This window comes from Ciona robusta, chromosome 10 (assembly GCF_009617815.1).
Source record: "Ciona robusta chromosome 10, ASM961781v2".
Classification (NCBI taxonomy): domain Eukaryota; kingdom Metazoa; phylum Chordata; class Ascidiacea; order Phlebobranchia; family Cionidae; genus Ciona; species Ciona robusta.
In genome coordinates, this window is record NC_143244.1 from 7,196,883 (window position 1) to 7,213,791 (window position 16,909).

The following is a 16,909-nucleotide window of genomic DNA, read 5'->3' on the forward strand; positions in this document are numbered from 1 at the left end:
ACAAAAACTGTAAAAGGAACATTCTGCTTATGTACAATACACAATACTTTACGAAAACAGACAATACAATTTTACAAACACCACAAATATGAGCCTTTATCTGCACTAGTTACGTCAATGGTATTTGATAGATGATCATTAAATCTCTCATTTATCTAACACAACAAAGTAGTTGACTTATTGTAATCTGTCAATTTCATGCTTTACTAAGAACTGGGAAAGCAATGCTTGTGTTGTAGCATCATGTAATGGATTTTTGTTTTAGATTTCGAATTCTAATAAAAAATAAATCACATACAAACCAATATACAGGGTAACTTGTAAGCGGACACGAGGTGTATAAAACAGAACACCCATGTTATAATGACTGTCGTTGTGCACCATGTGAGGATAAATATATTACAGCCGGGAAATAACAACTGCTTGTTTTCTATAATAGTTATATTATGTTGTAAAACGTATTAGCAACTTCTAAAATATATCGACATTGAAAATTGTTATCGAGAAAAAGAGAGACAGACAGTCTAAGACAGACGCATTAGTCAAAGACAGAGCGATTAAATAAATGACGCACTTGCTATTACTGCATGTTAAGTACACAAATAGAACCCAAACAGACATTGAGACATGATGTCATCTAAAAATCCGACCTTCACAAATATTTAGTTAAAATATAATTTTTTCTGGATAAGTATCGCAATAAAAACTTTACTTATATTTGATTTTAAAAAATATGATTATTTCTTTGTTGTCTAAAATTGTATTAATTCAAGTATAAATATGCCAATATTTTAGTAAACTATTCGTTTTTTTAAGAACGCCCATTGTAATATATATAAGTGATGTTTATATTAAGTGTCACTGATTAATTGGATATTGTTATCTAGTATACACCATACATGCTGTACCACAGCTTAAGGAAGTTGTGTATAATTGAAACACAATAGAAGAATGGCTTGTTTAAACGGTGATGATGTATATCATTTAGGTCTTTCCAACATAGACCTCATGTTTTAATTTTTGAGGAAATTTAGGGTGATGTTTTTAAAATGTAGGTACACTTATAGTTGTCAAACATAGGAAACCACCGAAGCCTCATTGATTAATGTGGCGAATGCAATATACTTTGGCTCTGCTTGTTTGTATAGACATCTAACAGCAGGGTAAAATCTGGGGTGACATTGTTAAAATACGGTTACACTTATAGTTGTCAAACATAGGGAATCTCATTGATTAATGTGGTGAATGCAATATATTCTCTTACCAAAGACACATAGGCAGACAATGATGAGGAACTACTGTTTTGTGAGAAAATAATCTACTTATATAACTAATGTATAAAAAAATTCACACAAAATATTCTGTGTAGGACTTAAAAACTTTCCCATTATCTATACTGGCTATACTACATATATACAAACATATTCAGTGTCGAGAATTGAACCTACTACCCTTTGGTTCGACGCCATCTGACCACTGAGCTACAGCACCAGTCAATATAATATAATATTACTGTGGGGAAGATGGGACACCTTTAGCACATAATATCCAAATATCCTGATCATGTTTTAAACAGTTAACAACAATCTATAGGAGTCGTAAGGATTCGATTTTATAATTCTTTGAATGTTTTTTGCTTACTAACAAAAAAGACAAGAGAAAATATAATGAAAAGGTGTCCCATTTTCCCCCACCCTACTATAACCACAAAACTTACTTCACGTTTAGCTTGCAGGTCTTTCTTCAGCTGGTCAAGATACCAACTCTCATTCTTAGGATCAACATTGGAGATTCCAAGGTTCGTAAGATCCGATATCAGGTTGCCTTCGTTGCTTGTTAAATCTCGATTCACCTTTTCTACCTTGATGTCAACTGTGGGGAAAAAGATGGTGTAACGGTCACGCATATTTTGTACAATATAACTTTTGAACTTGTATAATTTGTTTGTGTATTGGTTTATTCTATATGGGTGAGGTTCTAGAGCATGATAGCGCATAGGGCTGGAGATTTAGAATAGAGTTGGCCCATTATCATACAACCCAAGGACCCAAGGTGCTAATACCTATTAGCGACCACTGGGCTGAAGCAATGTCGGTTAAGTGTCTTGCCCAAGGACACATATGCTAAGTAAAAACCGGAATTTAAAACATTACAGTTTTTTTACAATATTATATAAACATAAACATTAAACGTGCTTTAGTTGCTCCCTATTATAACGTGTATAATTTTACTTACGGTTAATTTTCGTGATATTTCCCTGTAGTTCAGCGTGTGTTAGTAACTCCTCATACATATCTCGCTCCTCGTTTTCATTATCTGTCTTCACCTGTTGCAGAAAAGAAATGTATTGAATTTTGGTTCTTGCATATGTTTAAGAATGTGTCATATATAGTAGGTTGGGGTAAAATGGGATATGTTTTTATCTCTTTTCTCGTCTCATTTGGTAGTCAACAAAGAACATTTAAAGAATTATAAATCTGTACTCTCGATCAGGAAATATGGGATATCATGTGATACAGTCCCATCTTACCCCACAGTATTTTGTAATTAAAAAAGGGCGTGGTCTTTATTGCCCCACCCATTATAAAAGAAGGCACGCCTTGCACTGTAATGGTTCAAACTACATAAATAGAATATCAAATGTCATGATTTTGCCCGAGGACATTGCACCGGTCTACTACACGTTCACGTATGTATAACCACACAGATGGTGAATAACAATATCATGCTAAATAAAGACTACACATGTGGGTATAGGTAATTGAACATCAAACATTTAATTATTTTTATACAAAAATGTTTACAATTTTGTTAAGAGCTGAGTTACATGAACTTAATACTTTTAATACTCAAAATTTATAGCAACTATTTATATATTTCAAAATTTCATATTAAATTTGCTAAAATTTTACATAAAGTTTATAAAATGTCATATTAAACTTGCAATGCTTAGTACCCTATATGGTTGTATGGAACGCATTAGCACTTTAAGGGTGAAAGCTAAAGTTCTGTAGTGATACACTGTGTACAGCAGCAACAAAGTGAAAAGTATATCAGCATTGCATTATACACACTGCTTTCACTACGTTTGCAATGTCTTACTGACTGTATGTCTAGGCATGCAGAACATTGTGTAAACAATATACTGAAAGCTCCTTTACTTTGAATCTAATTATTGGCAGCACAGATTTTTTTTAAATTTTTGACAAGATCTGGGGTAAATTTTTTTTAAATACAGTTACACTCAGAGAAGAGTCATCAAACATAGGGAACCTTATTGATTAATGTGATGAATGCAATATACTTTGGCTGTTGTTGTATAAGAACACACCTCATAGAAGGGTTAAAGATATTATAGGCAACAAACTTGGCCAAAATACATAATGCTATCCTGGTTTTAAAAGTTGGGGTGAACACAGAACTCCCATAACATTCCACCTATGAAGTTATGTTTGTGGATTAAAAATATATATATTTTTTATTTATGTATTTGTGCAAGCTTGGCAATTTCGCCACCTTTAAAACTATAATATAGGATATAAGGATTTCAGTTTAGTATTAGTGCAGGTTATTTTGTGTTTGAACAAGCAAAGGCATCTAGGCATGTGTACATACACCCCATGTACTCATATCTAGCTTTGTTTGTTCTTTTACACCGCACTAAACTTAACCTAATGTTAACAATGCAAACAAAATCATTCAAGCAACTTTCATGTTCATGTAATTGGTTAAAACTTAGGTTTTGGGCACATAGGCACCAAACCTGGGGTGGCAGGGTGGGCAGGATAACCATAGAATTTTCGCACTGCATTAATTAGTAAACATCCAAACAAATTTGAATAAGAATTGTGTTTAAGAATCGTGTTTGAAAATTTGTTTCCGCATTTCTAAACATTTTACGTCAATTTTTAAAACATGGGTGACAAATTGACAATGACATTGTAAGTTTTAGAACACAATTCTTATGCTTAAAACAACTTTTGCCTTGTTGTTATTTCAATGTACAAACAAGCAGGGCATGAAAAAGTTCAAAATGTAAACCAAACAAACCATATTTACGTGACCTAAGGCAGATAAACTACATAAAATACACCCCGCACACGTTTAACAAATAATTACATTCAGCCTTACAATGTTAGGTTATATTTTCAGACTCTGTTTATAAATCTTTTCAGTAAAATATATTTATACCACAGTCCACAAGACCACAACATAACTTAAAGATTGCATTATAAGGAATATTGGTGTTCATAGCATTACTGTGTGAATATATCGCTTTTTGGTGAGAAGATTAATCAATTTTAAATTTTTCTGTTTATAGCACATTAGGGCAGTTTTGGACGCAAAAGGGTTTTAGGGAATCGGTCATGCGCCACATTTGGCCTAAGTCTGAACCTCACCCATATAGAATAGATAATCTATTTCAGCAAAACCGATATTTCAATCATGAGCTCATTATGGTAAATGTGAGCAAGTGACAGCAAGGAAACAAGGAAAACAAACAGAAATAATTAATATGGGATGCCTTGATGATTTATATAGAAAACACTTTTGTGATAGAAAAAATAGGTGCAATGTTAGTGACAGCGTTAGGTGTTCATGGGGTGGCCGGCATCCCAACTTTTAAAACATGGGTGACATCATGTGTTTTAAGTTTAAGCATCCTCGGTTTACACCTTAAAACTTGTTTTACCCTGCTTTTAGGTGTCTATACTAACAAGCTGAGCTAAAGTACATTGCATTCACCACATTAATAAGAAAGAGAAATAGTATTGGCTTATTTATCAGAAATAATTGGTAATTTTAAACAGGTTTCATTTGATAAAATACCCATTTTCTCTGCAACAAAACCATTCTTTGATTTAAATTACATTAACTGCATATATCACATTCAAGAGCAATCTTAAAAACTTGTTATTGCGGGATTACTCTACACTTTTCAATGTGAGTCACACAATTCTGAACCAATCATTTAAACCGTTTTACTCCACAGTTAATTGCTACAACACAAGATGTAACACCTGTTTCAAAAGTAGGTGTTCATACAAGTGTTCAACTCACTCCATGCACATCTAACATTAGTTATTACTGTTCTGATGTTTTAACCATTTGAAGCTTAGTTTTAACCCAATAAACTAAGCCCATGTTGCTGATTCAAAGAATAAATACACTACATTCACCACATTAATTATTGAGGTTCCCTACGTTTGACAACTATAAGTGTGACTGCATTTTACCAATGTCAACCAACATTCTGCTAACCTTAAAAAATTGTCACCTCTATTAGAAACATTTTTAAACTATAAATAAATTTACATTTAAAGTATGGAAATAATTTAGTTGCAATTTTAAATCTAAATCACCTTATTTTTTGCAGCCTCCACTTTTGCCCTTTTCGAATCCATCAGTCTTTTTTGATATTCCTCAGAATTCTGTTCATCCAGTGTAGTTAGACAAGCATTGGGGTTTCGTAACGCTTGCATGGTGGCTTCCGCATCTCCTGCTTCTAATGCTTCATTGATTGCAATAACAGCAGCATGCACTGTTCAAATAAAATGTAAAAATATTTATATATATATAATATTATATGTTCTTTTTTTTTCAATTTTAAAAAATTAGGTTTTTGTCATTTTCTAAATCAAACTTAAATTTAATCTTAAAAGTTTAAAAAAATTTATTTTTATTTATAGTATTTTTTTATATAATTAAGCTTCTACTTACGTGCTGCCTCATCCACTGAAAGCTCGTTGGCAAGTATTCCCCCAATCTTACTAAACTGCGGCATGTTTATTCCATATTTATCCAATTCCTTCTGCATGTTGGTTAGCTCTTCCTCTGAAGATTAGTTAAAATGTTTTTTTATGTTTGATAATCAAGGAATGGGCTCGGTGGCGCAGTTAGGATGAGTTAAAAAAACTTGTGATGTGAACCAACTTTTTAGTTTAAAAAATATTGGATTAAAAACATAGTTATGATATTTGGTTCTTTGTTTAAAGAGAATTAGGTCATTTCTCATTATACCAAAGTAAGACAATCAAAGTGTAAAAAGGTGGTATGTAGGCAAAGTTAGGGAAAATTGAAAAATTGGGGAACTAAAACACATGCTTTGAATTAAGTTCGAAAAACAAAGCGAAAATTCCTTACTATCTGTCTATCTATATACTTTTTTTCTGTTTTTGAAAGTAAAAATTTAAAATGTACATATATCTTTTTTATTTTAAATACGAACCAGTGAACTCGACTATTCCATACAAATCTTTCATCTGTGGTGCAAGACCAAGTTTGAAAAGATACAAACTCAATGCATGGATGCAATAGATAGTTTTGGGCATGTTCTTACGGTCGTAGATGTCTGTTGTTTCAGGGAAGAATATCTGGAAAAAAAGTTATTTCTTGAAATAAAGGAAAATTAACCAAAATTTATTTTAAATCGAAAAAATGATTGTTGTTTTTGTGGGTGAGTGTATCACTTTACAGCTATATAGATAGCAGTATCATAGTCTAGTCAATATAAGTGTTTGTCTCAAAATTACCCACAACTAAGAAATTAATCAAGTTATTATTTATGGGAAATGTTCTCACAGCATGAATTATTGGTAATGGATAAACATGAATGACTTTATATCGGAAATTAGACAAGAGTCTGATTAAGTGTTATTTTAAGAGAGCGAAAACTTGCACACCATATGACTCTGCACTATGAACAAAGGACATAGCCATGTAAGGAAACATTGCAATTATACTTAATTGGCAGTAACACAACAACATTTATGACATCATCGGCTCATTACTATGCCCAGCCTTTAGCTCAAGGCAAACTACATTAAATGGTTTACGACACACTAAAGTAGCATTGGCAGGTAGTAGTTAAAACTACACCCATTATTCAAGGTAATAAAGTGGCTTTTGTCTGTGTAAAGATGATGTATATACACTTGTAGTCTGTGGGTATGAACTCTTACTGTAAGTAAGACTCTTACAAGTTTACAGACAAACAATAAATAAAGATATTTGTTTCTATTCTATTCAAAAGGATAAACAGTTTGGGCACCAACGGTCAACTAATGTATGAAACTAAACAGGCCTAGTAAACATTTGAACAAATTTTAAACAGCATATTGGAGTATAATGGCATATCTGGTCCTCTATAAAGAAAACTTGCTTTTTCTAAAAATCTACATGTGATATCTGCTTGTGATACATATTGGGAACCATTAGACGTTGAAGACATTTGCGGCACTTTGCGCGCACAATCCAAAAAAGGTTAATATTTAGGTGGTTTTAAAAATATAGAAAGAAAGAAATTAATGTTGTATCTCAACATTTACCTTGGGTAAACCAACTTTCTCCATGGCTCTGAAGAAGTGGTTAATATTATCCGTGTGTTTGAAATGTAATCCTTTCTGTTCATATTTTTTTAGATCTTTGTCATAAATCTTTCGGAGTGGGATTATGTCCGAAGCGAAATAGTGAGCCAACTTTCCCAGGAAGACTCCGTTCCGTAATCCCTCCTCCAACTCAACACTAGGAGGAAGTTCTTCCTGAAGACAAAATTCCATCCACCTGGATGAAGGAAAATGAAGATTAGATTATTTTTCAATTTTTAAATGTAGATTTTTTTGCATTCACATATAGCAGTTTGGAGTAAGATAGGACATTTAATCTCTTTTATCATTCCAGATTTTCTTAAAAAAATGATAAAAACAGGACACCTAAATGAGTAATACATAACAGGCAGTGGAAAAACCTAACAGCACATCATTATACACAAAAGCGCGTTATTGTGTTATCAAAAAAAAAACTTGGTGCGAAATTTTATAAAACTTACAACAAAGTGACCCAACACAATAAACTACGGCTTTAGGATCAAAAAAAGAAAAGTGGTGCAGATTTTGTTAAAAAATATGACACGCTTCAATTAACTGTAAAATCAACTTACTGTTTGGATTCTTCCAAATGGCAAAGATATTCATACGCGGTTGCCTGATCTCTGAGGCTGTCCATTTCCTCAGCAGATAATCTGTCATCTTTAGTGATGCCTGTATTAATATAGACAATCAATTTAAGTGAATTAATTTTAAAAATTTTTGTATGCCCGTTTTATTATGAACATGTGCTTATATGAAAGGACAATAAATGTCTAAGATTATTGTTAACGTGTTTCTATTTTTTTTGTTTCTAAAAGTATAAGTACAAGTCAATTCATTTCGAGTGATGTATGGCTGTGTATCCCAGCTTTTTTTGAACCTTTGTAATATTTGTAAGCCTACTATGAAGCTGCAGTAAAATAACAAGCTATATTTTAAAGAAATGTTTGTTTTTTTCAAATTTAATAAAAATAACTATTTTTATGCGAGGGGGGGGGGGTTCTGTACGACTGACAATTTCTACAATTCATTGGTGATAGTGACTACTGGGTAAGTCCAATGTCAGTTAAGTATCTTGCCAAAGAACACACCCACAACAGTAGCAACGTCGCAATACATACCCCACCTTCTCATACAGGGACAAGTGTAGTAAAATAAGATAACAAAAATAACAGAAACTTTATATTGTATACATTTTTACTGTAGCACTGCCCCAATACAAGCACAGACTTTAATATCTCCTTATGCATTATTCACATTGTTTTTGCTATCCGGTATCTACTTTGTCTAAGACGCAGCAATTAGGTTTTAAATCGATTTTAATTTTTGATAACTGTAGGCCGTCATACACAAACATATTGTAAACTGATGAGTTCCATGAATTAACAGTCACAACAGCTATTTAGTGATTGATGTTACAATGTGTAAACAAAACATATAATTTCTTATTTAGAATTGCATGTCTACTAGATTGAATACAAGTTTTCTATCAGAACTGCGTAGCAGTATTTTACAAATCTACCAAACATAGCAACTTCATTGATTAATGTGGTGAAAATAATATACCTTTAAGCACATTAAGATAAGGATAAAACATGTTTCGAAACCTAAATCAGCAAGGCAAATAATGTCACCCCTGTATTCAAAATTGGGTTGGTGTCACTTCAGGCACTGTATCATCATATAGACCCCACTCATATACAATAAAATACATTCATTCATCCCAACTTACCATAATCGACTGCTCGTAGCGACTGTCGTCTCTTCAAGGAATTAGTACTGGCTGTGCTACTAGTGCTAAAATTTCGCTTTTTTGGTGAACTTGTTCTAGACATTTTTGGCAACTCTCTGGTCTAAAACTTTGTATTTCTAATCTTCACTGTTTGATCTTGTGGTTTGGATATATCAGTCTGCTTTCTAAGGTTTTCTAAGCAACATGTTGCACTGAAAGAAATAAAAGTGTAATTTATAGCAAACTAAACTGTTTAGTAACCACAAAAGAGTATTTAAAGACCGAACTAGAAACAAAGTTTTGTACAAATCATCACTATATGACCTCCAAGTTAGAATATATCACAAGTTTTTTAATTATATCACTCTGTTTTATAAGGTATTCTAATCAACAGATTGTACTAAAGTCTGAATTACTCTGAAATAAATAAAAAAAAACAACTAAAGCCTTGCATTTTATATAAAATTAACAGTTTAATAAACAACAATTAAAGACTACACTAGAAAACAAGTATAGCTAAACACTTAACACGCGAAAGGTCGTCCTGAAAAGATTGACTCAATTCCTATCAACGTTTAATGAAAAGGGCATTGACACCAGATACTACACACTACCGCATGTAAACGGGATGTAACGGGAAGATACGAATCCCTTTTAATGTCCTTTTATCAAACCGACTGCGTAACTGCCATTCATTTAACTCGCTCTCAATAGCAAATTAAAAGCGCCGCAAAATACACGTGAAGGTGGTATCTAACAACAGGCGTTTTAGGTGGTCGTTTGGCAAGGCGTTGTGCAATCGTTTACTAACATCTAAATATAACTGGCGACACCTTTGCTATTAAACTGACTGAATGAAATGTTATGATTTGCATTTCGTATGTTCACTCTTACAGTTGTCAGCGTGTAAAGTAAACATCCTTCATAATTAGGAGAAACCTGCTGACGATAACAAATGAGACGAACGTATAAATCTAACGCCAGAATAAGAATTGCTTTCATAGACGCGAATTTATTTGAACCGAAATAAATTGGAATCGTTTTGCATTACTCCTGTTTTAATACGTCTGCTTTATATATTCAGGCAAAGACGGTTGTTTTTAAAAGAAATTATTTATACGATAGTTTGTATTATATGATATAGGAGAGAATTCAAACGATTAACAAGATAAAATATAATTAACGATAACCCATAAACGGATTTGGAACGGAAAAATTGGTATCGTAGATTGAGGTAGCAAGGACTACCTTTACACCAGGTATAAAAAAATCTAAAAAATGACTCCGGTATTTTTTAACTACACGTTTAACTTTCTAGAGCATTTTAGCGCATACAATGTTTTGCATTATGTCTGTATAAATGTAATACGTCTGTCACCCTGACTTATATTATCAGCCTTACGAAGTTACGCTGACGTCGCATTACGAAATTACGTCAAACTAATAATTTTAAAATGCATAGTAAGCGGTTCGCGAATCTCTGTCACTCGTGTAACACGTAGCAAAAGTGGAAGTATTATATTAATTATAAATCGCCAGCAATTATCAGTTTACAATCACTATGTAATTGAAAGGACATAAACTGCATTTACGAATGGATAGGCTTTGTGAATGGATAAGGATAGATAATTAATTCATTGTAATACTGAGTAAGATGGGATACCGTTTGCACCTCAATTCCAATCCTGTTTTGAACAATAAGCAACCCTCTTTTAGAGTCGCGGGACTACGTTTCTATAATTTTGTAAATGGTTTTTGACTTTTGTTTACTACCAAAAAGTACGAGAAAAGAGAATAAAAACATATCCTATCTTTACCCCACAAATGCCACAATATACTACTATAATGTTCCCGAATACAAGCAGGAGGTTTGGTATCTATATTTGTAATAACACAATGGATTACATTAAATAGCTTGCGATTAGTTTCTCAGTAGCCGCAAACGTTACCGCCAAAAGTTAAACCGATTTTTTACAGAATTTCAAACGTCGATATATTTTAAATCAGACATACCAACTAATTTCAAGGAAGTTTAGGCACAAAGTATCGCATTAAACCAACCGGTGCTAAGTTTCTTGGGTCTATTTTGCAAGGGAATATAAAATGATATTAAATAAATGTTAAATGATCAAATCGCTTTGTTGTGGTCAGCTTATAAATAAACGCAACGAATTTGGCCTTTGAATTTATTTGCTTTATATAGATACGTCGCTCCTATACATCGTAAATCCTGTGGAACGCTTTGACATTAAGGGGTTTACCTGAAACCATGGCCTATTAAGGGGTCTTAAAAATGTATTAACAAGTAATGAAGAGATATTTAATTGGAAGAAAATCGGTTTTAATCGTTTTTTTTAGAAATATTTTTCTTTCTTTTTCGGAAAACAATTTAAAATTTGTTAAGAAATCATTTTAACCTATTTGCTGAACATAATATAGCATGTATATTCGTGTCTCGAAAGTGTGATTTGTTTATTAAAGTGATTTGTTTACAGTTCACATTGGCACGCCTGCGTTTGCGTATTGTGTTATATACGGTAAGAAGGAAACCAGAATTGCGGTGCAAGCAAGGTCTATAATTCGCCGATATTTCTGGCGAAGATATTAACGTATTATCTTCAGTGTCGATAGAGATGAAACACAAATAACTAAACCCACAACAATTGCCGATACCGTGTACATTTTCCCTGTGAAAAATGTTCTTAAAAGCGAAATTTTGATATGGGGTAATACTACGAATAATATTATAATACTTTGGGGTAAGATGGATACGGTTAGCAATTAAAATCCTAATGGTTCTATTTTAAACAAAAAAAAAACTTTTTAAAGTCGTGAGGATTTGGTTTTTAAATTTTGTAAACATTTTTTATACACTACCGAATGGGACGAGAAGTGAGAATAAAACCATGTCCCAACTTACCCCACCCTACTAAATATAGTATTGCCCGAACAGAGTCAACAACAACTGTACAGCTATGTAGGAAAAGAAGTCTTCAGCACATCACGATTTCCGTCAAGCTGTTGCATTGACTGGCGTATATAAATACCCCCGACGTATAAGAAGTAAACATAGCTCGTTCTACGCTGCTTCCTTTTGCACCTACAGCTTTCTGCGGACAGTCTATACTCCATAAGAAACTAACATGGCTCAACATGGGTCGCAGTACATGACTACATGTATTCATAAAAAGTGCAATCAGTATGGCGCAAGGCACGCACCGTTTTCGCTGAGCAGTGCAAGCAATTTCACGACGTGAATTGAGATCGAGTATCGCTCGTGTTATAAGAAAACTAAAGTGTGTGTGCGCGCGTGCTTCCGGTACTATTTATCCAATAGGAAATAAGGTCCATGCAAAGCAGGGAACGCTACTGTAGCTAGTAGACATACTGCAGATCCTCCTTGCCTTGGGGCAGACTTAGCCCAACCTAAACTGGGATATACAATGTATTGTATTACACTGTGAGTGTATAACATACCTAAACATTGAATATTATGTCAATTAAAAGCATCCTTAACTGTATAATCTTTTAATTAAACAGCCTATGTGATCTTTGCTACTATAATCGCAGGGACAAATAAAAATTATGAATAAATAAAGTTAAGTTGCATTAAAAAAAACATTCCAAAAAAACTGAACTGATTATAAAATGTTACCACATTCTTGAAGTTAGGTAAAAATCTGTTCTTTCTTTACGATTAACCAAATACTATATAGCAAACCTAAAGCTTTTCAGTGCAATGCAATTGCTGGTGATCTTAATATTAAACTCGCTTAATAGCCGATGACTGCTCCGGCTCGCTTATTTGTTCGCATGCAACGTAGATAAAAGCAGGTATAATGTCGGTATTTTACTAAGAAATGTTGATACCATTGCCAATTAAGGGTTAACAGTCTTACATTAGCAGTATAGAACAACAGAAGCAAAACAAACTGTCTATGGTAGCTGTCTGTCAGCAGTAGAGAGGGTAGAGTTAAACGTAATGTCTATTATGGTATGGAAATTGCGAGCCGTAAAGTATCAATATGCTGTGCATGTAGATACTTTAAAATTAAATTAGTTTAAGTTTATTTCTTTTCAGATTGTATATTTTATATTAGAGTTACGCAAATAAAGGTTCTGCTTTACTAAGTTAGTATAGTACGCATGTATTACATTATAGACGTGACATTTTTAAAGTTCAGTTACACTCACAGTCAAAACATAGGAAACCTCATTGATTAATGTGGTGAATGCAATAGCCTATACTTTTGCTCTGCTTGCTTGTATAGCCTGAAGCCTAGAAACCTAACCTTTACCTAACACAACAATATTTTGCAAATTTTTCTAGCCCTTATTTCTGCACATAACGTATATTATATTAAATAAATATAGGTATATAATATTTTCATTTTGTTCTAGCAATAAACACAATTTTAGTGCGTTCCAAATCCACCGAATTTTTTAAATATGTTGCAACGAAAATAAGTTTTAGAACAACTAAAATAGAAATAGCCAATTGAAAGATCCGCGTTGAAACAGCTAATGCAGACACGCAGTTGTTTTGAAAGCAGAAGCTTCTCCGGCCCTATTTATTGCCAAGTCTGTGTGTTCTTAACTAGTGCATAATTTATGAGTTCTATCACGTAACTGTTATCAGGTTGCCAATGAGAATCAACACTAAGCATGTATATCTTAATATGCATGAGTAAGGTAATTATAATGCAATGTTAGTACCAGAATTCAAATTAGGTTTCTGATGCAATGCATTACCTCATTAAGTAAAGGATTTAGCACAAAAGTTGTGATTTCTTACTAAAACTTGGTGTTTTAGTTCTACTACCATATATGACTACATATTCAATATTAGGTCTTAGGGTGCCTGGGGTGTAACTGATATGTTACTCCAACTTTTGGAACAAGGGTAATATCATAGGATTTAGCCCCTAAGTTTTACTGCTAAAACAGCTTATTTTGTGATTCGTAAACTTACCCTTTTGCAAATTTCATAAACTTATAAAATATATATATATATGTATGTATATTAATAATAATCCATTTTTTGCAGACCATGCATTTCCATGTTAGGCACCAATGGTTAAAAGCTAATGTTATAACATTGAAACTTACATCCATAGTTAGCACGTGTGTCATCGGGGGTTACTCCAGCAGACATGTTTATTTTTGATCAGTACCTACAAGAAAAATACAAATTAAACTTATGCGGTGAAATGAATGAATGCAATTTATTTCACCGAGTGGGGCAGGGCAAGGTCAAGGATAACTGTTATAAAAGGTGTGTTCTGTTTCATACACCCAGTACCCACTTACAAGTTACCGCATATATAACTTATGTATCCATGCATGGCAAGGTAAGGACAGTTGTCAAAACATACATTTTCTGTTTCATACACCTTGTCCTCTTAGAAGTTACGTTGTCTGCAACTTTGTGTTTTATGGTGTTTTGGGGCTTTTTAATTTATATGGCTGGAACTCTGGGATCCATACTGTTAAGTGTCCTGCCCAGGAACAAATTTTATACATTCACAACAAAAGCGGTTTTGAGCCTTCAGCCCTCAAATTACTAAACCTATTTAAGTTTAAGTTTGGTATGTTGTACAAAAAATATTTTTTAACAGATATTTTTGACCAACATTCTAACCCCCAAAAAAAATTACCAAGAAATTGTAAAAACATTTTATGCTTTAAAACTAAATAGTAAACTCATATGATACCACTATTAAATTGACCAACTTAGGTTTACACTGTTACACTATCACAATAAAATAAGATAGACTTACCAAACAAGACTATTACACCTGGGGGCAAATGTTTCAATGTAACAAATATAAGAAACCGTTCAGCATCTAAAGCAGGTTTTAATTGTTACCATATCGTCTGTAAAACAACTAGATTATAATTAGGTTCTGACTGAAAGCGACGTTATAATAGTTTTCTATTCTAATTGGGTGAGGTCCTACATCATGGCACGCCATGAGACCTGTGATTTAGGCTAGATTTGGCCCATTACCTCAACACCCAGGGTGCTACAACACATTACATTAATACCCACTGGGTTGAAACAACGCCTGTTAAGTGTCTTGCCCAAGTACACATACACCTGTTACTGTTGGTATTAAAATCAAGGCTCAAGCATTAAAACACAACTTTAAAAAAGTATTGTATACATATAATATAGGTGATATAGCATAGCCTATATATTACTTTAAAACAACTAATATAAGTAATAAAACAGATTTTACCTAACTAGTATATAATTACATAGAGAAGATTTAAATAAAAAAGTTTTAACAACAAATATCTGTTACAAAATTTAATAAAAGACAAATATATATATATACCTGTACTAGATTATGATAGTATAAGACGTTATAACGCAAACATACACAACATCATGCTTATGCAAGACTGGGGCGAACGCGAATTAACCGGTCTGACGTTATGAGTAATGGCTTATATTGCGGAAGCGAAAAGAAAACAGCGTTTCCTTTTAATTTACACAATGTATTATGCATAGAAGTGGTTAAGAAAACTAATCCAAAAAACAAAATACAGAAACAAATACATTTTAAAGTTTAACTACTAGGTGTAATGTATAAAATATTTTGGAACTTGTTTTTGATGATATTTTTTTACTGGGTACTGATTTAAACTGCTGTACTTAGTAATATAGTATGTGAAACCATATGGTATCTGTGTGTAAAACTGTAATGTAATAAAGTAATGTAACATGTTTAATATAAAACTAGATGTTGTAGTTATATAGTCAACAGCAAAACAAAATAAATTAATATTTTATACATTTAAAAATTAAAACCAACTACCAAATAAAAATCCTAAAAGAATATATATTTATATATTATAAATAAATATACGTAATTGCATCTTCCATGGAACGCTATAAAACCTCATTTTTATCGATTAAAGTAAAACTAGTAACCCCTAATCTCAAACCATATACCCCTAACCCAACATATTGCTTAATCTTTTATTTTACTTATGATTCTAAGTCAGTAGGCTATACAACAATGCCTAATGTACTCTAATACTGTATATATATATATATTGTATTTATATAATATATTATATATATATATATATATATATAAAACAGAAAAAATATGGTATTAATAAGTAAACCATTACCCTAAAAAGGCCACAATCTAAAATACATTAAAACTGTTTGCCTAAAAATAAATCAATCGTTATTTTAATCGGATTTTAATAAATTTTTTTATAGTAACAGGCTGCTGATATATTAGTAACCAATATTTTTGTTTCTGCTATAAAGAAAAAGTAGTGAACTTATTTAACCTTTTTATCGAATATTTTTTACGATATTAAGAACTTAAAAACTAGGCTATCACGCATTTAGCAGCCACGTTGTTTTTGACATTTTTTTCTCAGGTTTTTACCACTAACGTGTTTTAACGACTGTCGTTTTATTACTAATTCCTTTCTCTTCGTTATTTTAATTAATTTGTCTTCGCTGTCGTATTCGAAAAAATAAATAAAAATGTTCGTTTTAATGCACTATATGCACCTGTAAAGTACGAATCTAGCGAGAACGTAAAATACACAACCATACAATATCAAACGGTACGACGGTACAAAACAAACGCACGCTCAACAATGTGCGCCACATTTTGAAGTTTGAATTGTGCGGAGTGTTCGATTCTATTGTTGACTCTGGAGATTTCCGCCACCGCTGTTCATTGTTACGTCATAAGCTCTCTACACCTCTTAGCGGATTTGATTTCGTGTGTTTAATCTTTTCAGTTCTGAGGGGTAAGATGGGATGACGTTAGCA

General features: G+C 32.7%; 1 protein-coding gene across 3 annotated transcripts in view; it reads right to left on the minus strand.

The window, feature by feature from the left end:
• LOC149730323 (ras GTPase-activating-like protein IQGAP1) overlaps positions 1-15,033 on the minus strand; it is a 33,980-nt gene extending 18,947 nt beyond the window's left edge. For 2 of the 3 annotated variants that reach the window (XM_089887176.1, XM_089887175.1), the window contains exons 1-8: positions 9,100-9,330; positions 7,940-8,039; positions 7,329-7,563; positions 6,230-6,374; positions 5,722-5,835; positions 5,364-5,542; positions 2,236-2,326; positions 1,718-1,872 (exon numbers count right to left, since the gene is read on the minus strand). In XM_089887176.1, coding sequence (XP_089743302.1) covers positions 1,718-1,872; positions 2,236-2,326; positions 5,364-5,542; positions 5,722-5,835; positions 6,230-6,374; positions 7,329-7,563; positions 7,940-8,039; positions 9,100-9,202 — 1,122 coding nt within the window. In that variant the 5' untranslated portion in view covers positions 9,203-9,330. Of the gene's footprint in view, positions 1-1,717; positions 1,873-2,235; positions 2,327-5,363; positions 5,543-5,721; positions 5,836-6,229; positions 6,375-7,328; positions 7,564-7,939; positions 8,040-9,099; positions 9,331-14,208; positions 14,274-14,879 lie in introns of those variants that run through there. The other variant, XM_089887177.1, reaches the window with a different exon arrangement.
• Between the last annotated feature and the right edge of the window lie 1,876 nt (positions 15,034-16,909).